General features: G+C 53.8%; 1 protein-coding gene across 3 annotated transcripts in view; it reads left to right on the top strand.

Moving 5' to 3' along the window:
* The window catches only part of ssh2b (slingshot protein phosphatase 2b), a 63,626-nt gene extending 61,238 nt beyond the window's left edge, over positions 1 to 2,388 (top strand). For 2 of the 3 annotated variants that reach the window (XM_061899114.1, XM_061899115.1), the window contains exon 15: positions 667 to 2,387. In XM_061899114.1, the coding sequence (XP_061755098.1) occupies positions 667 to 1,731 (1,065 nt within the window). In that variant the 3' untranslated portion in view covers positions 1,732 to 2,387. Of the gene's footprint in view, positions 1 to 666 lie in introns of all 3 variants that reach the window. The other variant, XM_061899116.1, reaches the window with a different exon arrangement.
* The last annotated feature ends 1,946 nt before the right edge of the window (positions 2,389 to 4,334 follow it).

The following is a 4,334-nucleotide window of genomic DNA, read 5'->3' as shown; positions in this document are numbered from 1 at the left end:
GTGGCCGTGCCAGCAACTTGAGAGTTGCAGGTTCGATTCCCGCTTGTGCCATCTTAGTCACTGCCGTTGTGTCCTTGGGCAAGACACTTTACCCGCCTGCTCCCAGTGCCACCCACACTGGTTTGAATGTAACTTAGATATTGGGTATCACTATGTAAAGCGCTTTGAGTCACTTGAGAAAAAGCGCTATATAAATGTAATTCAATTCAATTTATTTATTAAAGGTAAATTGAGCAAATTGGTTATTTCTGGCAATTTATTTAAGTGTGTATCAAACTGGTAGCCCTTCGCATTAATCAGTACCCAAGAAGTAGCTCTTGGTTTCAAAAAGGTCGGTGACCCCTGGTCTAAACGAATAAAGAAGCGTTTGCACGAGAGTGAAGTGAATGTGAATTATATTTATATAGCGCTTTTTCTCTAGTGACTCAAAGCGCTTTACATAGTGAAACCCAATATCTAAGTTACATTTTTAAGCCAGTGTGGGTGGCACTGGGAGCAGGTGGATAAAGTGTCTTGCCCAAGGACACAACGGCAGTGACTAGGATGGCGGAAGCGGGGATCGAACCTGCAACCCTCAAGTTGCTGGCACGGCCACTCTACCAACCGAGCTATACCCCCCCTCCGTGGTCTCTGTTCTCACCGCAGATGTTGTCCTTTTCTTCTCAGGAGCAGGCGGTGGTTCCTGTGCAGGTCACGGGACTGAAGCACCCTGATTGGTCCAAGCTCCGCCAAGTGGAGCAAGGGGGCCCGGAAGAGGACGGAGAGGTTTTTTGTCCGAGCGCCAAGCAGGAAGGGAAGGACAAAGACGACGACGAGGAGGCGGCCGGCGGTCTCTGCAGTGATTGGACGAGAGGTTCCGTGCGGCGCGTCACCCGGCAGCTGGAGCACAGGATGAAACACCACGCCCCGTCGCCGCCGTCTTCTCCTCCCTCACACTCAGGAAGCCCCCCCGTCTCCCCGCGGCGACCCCCCAGCACGTGTGCCCACCCGGCGCCAGCCCCCCCCCACGACGTCGGGAAGAAAGACGGCCACGCTTACCAGCAGTCGTCGACCTCCTCCGCGTCCCCCCTGGACTCCATCAACTTCCTGTGTCTGGAGGGCGTGACGGAGCGCGAGTCGAGCGCGGACCGGGACCCCCCGTCCGAGGGTCCTTTCAGCGACGTGGTCATGAGGGAGACGTGGGCGACACTGTGCGAGCTGGGCGCCTTCCTGCAGCAGGTGAGCGTGGGCGGAGCCGGCAGGGCCAGCTGCGTGGACCACATCCTGGGCTCCAGCGCCGCCGCCGCCATTCAGAAGCGAGCCTGCGGCGTGCAGAGGAGGGTCCGAGAGGTGGAAGCCAGGCTTCGCCAAGCGGGTCTGACCCCTCCCTCTCTGATGAAGCGCTCGGCCTCGCTGGCCAAGCTGGGCTGCCTGGAGCTGCTCGCCAACGACCTCACCGACTGGGAGCTCAGCCGGAGCTCGGCGGCGCCGGCCTCCGCCGAGCCCCCCGTCCACGCGGGCGGCGACGACCCCAAAAAGCAGCGCGTCCACGACACCCCCCCGTCGCCCGAGCAGCCGCCGGCAGTGGCAGCCGAGAGCCTCCACGACCCAGGAGACGACCCCCCCAGCCCGCCGAGCCCCATCTGTCCGCCCGCGCTGCCGCCTTTGACCACCAGGCAGCAGTACGGGAGGAGTCATCCCGTGCGGCGCCTCAAGAAAACGGTTGTCAGCGCCCCCTACCACACCATGTAAACATGCGTGTGCTGTCAGCGCCCCCTACCACACCATGTAAACATGCGTGTGCTGTCAGCGCCCCCTACCACACCATGTAAACATGCGTGTGCTGTCAGCGCCCCCTACCACACCATGTAAACATGCGTGTGCTGTCAGCGCCCCCTACCACACCATGTAAACATGCGTGTGCTGTCAGCGCCCCCTACCACACCATGTAAACATGCGTGTGCGCAGCAGTGCCTCTTGCCTTAAACCACCTTCCACCTGTGACCTCCGAGGACATTTAAATCAGTCCCACCACATTCCCGCCCTCTCCCGCTTTTTAAAGCGCGCTGATATTCGCTGGAATCTTCCGCCGGTCCTACACGGATTCAGTGAGGCACAGCCAATCACAGCCAGGTCACATGGTCAGTGGCAGGCCAATCATAGGTCACATGCTTGCACCCTTTTTTTTTTTAAAGTAGTTATTTGATGACGTGATACCTCGGAAGCACACGTGACCTGCACATCTGGAATGTTCCGCCTCCAAGTGCTGATGCCACTCACACTGTGTGTGTGTGTGTGTGTGTGTGTGTGTGTGTGTGTGTGTGTGTGTGTGTGTGTGTGTGTGTGTGTGTGTGTGTGTGTGTGTGCGTGCGTGCGTGCGTGCGTGCGTGCGTGCGTGCGTGCGTGCGTGCGTGCGTGCGTGCGTGCGTGCGTGCGTGCGTGCGTGCGTGCGTGCGTGCGTGCGTGCGTGCGTGCGTGCGTGCGTGCGTGCGTGCGTGCGTGCGTGCGTGCGTGCGTGCGTGCGTGCGTGCGTGCGTGCGTGCGTGCGTGCGTGCGTGCGTGCGTGCGTGCGTGCGTGCGTGCGTGCGTGCGTGCGTGCGTGCGTGCGTGCGTGCGTGCGTGCGTGCGTGCGTGCGTGCGTGCGTGCGTGCGTGCGTGCGTGCGTGCGTGCGTGCGTGCGTGCGTGCGTGCGTGCGTGCGTGCGTGCGTGCGTGCGTGCGTGCGTGCGTGCGTGCGTGCGTGCGTGCGTGCGTGCGTGCGTGCGTGCGTCGGGCCCTTCTCGCGGATCACCTCAGCTACGGCTCCCGGTGGGGCCCTCCTGGGAGACGGGGCCTCGGCCTCGGACCCCGGCGAGGCGTCCTGCCGGGTGGCCTCGGCTGGCGCCTAGCAGCTGACTTAGAACTGGTGCGGACCAGGGGAATCCGACTGTTTAATTAAAACAAAACAGGGCCGTTTTGTCCTACTAATTTCGGCGGTTCTTGAACTCACCACAGTGTGGACTGTCACGCAACTCCTTTGTCTCATTTTGTCCACCAAACCTTTCATGCTGTGCGTGAATGCACGAAGGTGCGCTTTGTTGATGATATTGACTTGTTGGAGTGCTAATCAGACATATTTGGTCAATAAGTGCTATTTAGGTTAGCTGTACCTACATATTGAATCATTACAGCTCATTTGTAGGCATATTTGAACTCATTTAATATCCTTTACTTGACGGTCTCAGTCACTAAAATGTTAAAAATTTGTAAAATTTTAATTATTTTTTATTTAATGCTTACAGTAAATCTCTATATCAACTTGAGGTTGATATAAGGTAAAACAAATAAGGTTTTATGCCTTTTCTGTCAAAGACAACTTTGTTTTTTATAGTAAAAGTAATGAAATATGCAGTGTTTAGATAAATAGATAGATTGGCAACACTAAATTGGCCCTAGTGTGTGAATGTGAGTGTGAATGTTGGCTGTCTATCTGTGTTGGCCCTGCCATGAGGTGGCGACTTGTCCAGGGTGTACCCCGCCTTCCGCCCGATTGTAGCTGAGATAGGCGCCAGCGCCCCCCGCGACCCCGAAAGGGAATAAGCGGTAGGAAATGGATGGATGGATGGACTTTCATCCTCCGTGCGTGCGTCGTCAAACAAGACTTTTTTAGGAATCTTTTGTCAGTCTTTTTAATATATTTTTCAAGTTGCTGTGAGAAGCACAACTTTTTAAAACTGTCAGTGTGTGTGTGTGTGTGTGTGTGTGTGTGTGTGTCGTGTGTGTGTGTGTGTGCGACGTCAGACATGACTTTTTTAGGAACCTTTTGTCAGTCTTTTTAATATATTTTTCAAGTTGCTGTGAGAAGCACAACTTTTTTAAACTGTCAGTGTGTGTGTGTGTGTGAGTGGCAAGTGAAGCACAGTGTGTATTGTCATACATGCACTTTACGTAATTTACCTTTTTTTTCTTTTCATTTTGACGTTCGTGTGTTTTTTATGAAATTGCTACTTGCGGCGTGGGGGGCAGGGTTATTTTGTGATGCTAAAACGCTTTTTTTTTTCTTTTTCTTTCTTTTTTTTTTACCCGTGTTGTTCAATCTTTATTAATTTAAAGCTATGGGTGTAAATGTTCTTTTATATCATGTCCTTCTACTGTGACCATTAAACGGATGGAGATGGACGTTTTGGCTTTCACTGTCCATTAAAGGCCTACTGAAAGCCACTACTAGCCACCACGCAGTCTGATAGTTTATATATCAATGATGAAATATTAACATTGCAACACATTTAGTTTACTAAATTACAATTTTAAATTTCCCGCGGAGTTTCTTGTTGAATGATGACGTTATTGGTTGGAGGGGACACCACTTACGGCTAA

Source organism: Nerophis ophidion, linkage group LG04 (genome assembly GCF_033978795.1).
Source record: "Nerophis ophidion isolate RoL-2023_Sa linkage group LG04, RoL_Noph_v1.0, whole genome shotgun sequence".
Classification (NCBI taxonomy): Eukaryota; Metazoa; Chordata; class Actinopteri; order Syngnathiformes; family Syngnathidae; genus Nerophis; species Nerophis ophidion.
The sequence above is the reverse complement of the archived record's forward strand: the minus strand, read 5'-3'. Positions and strand labels throughout refer to the sequence as shown.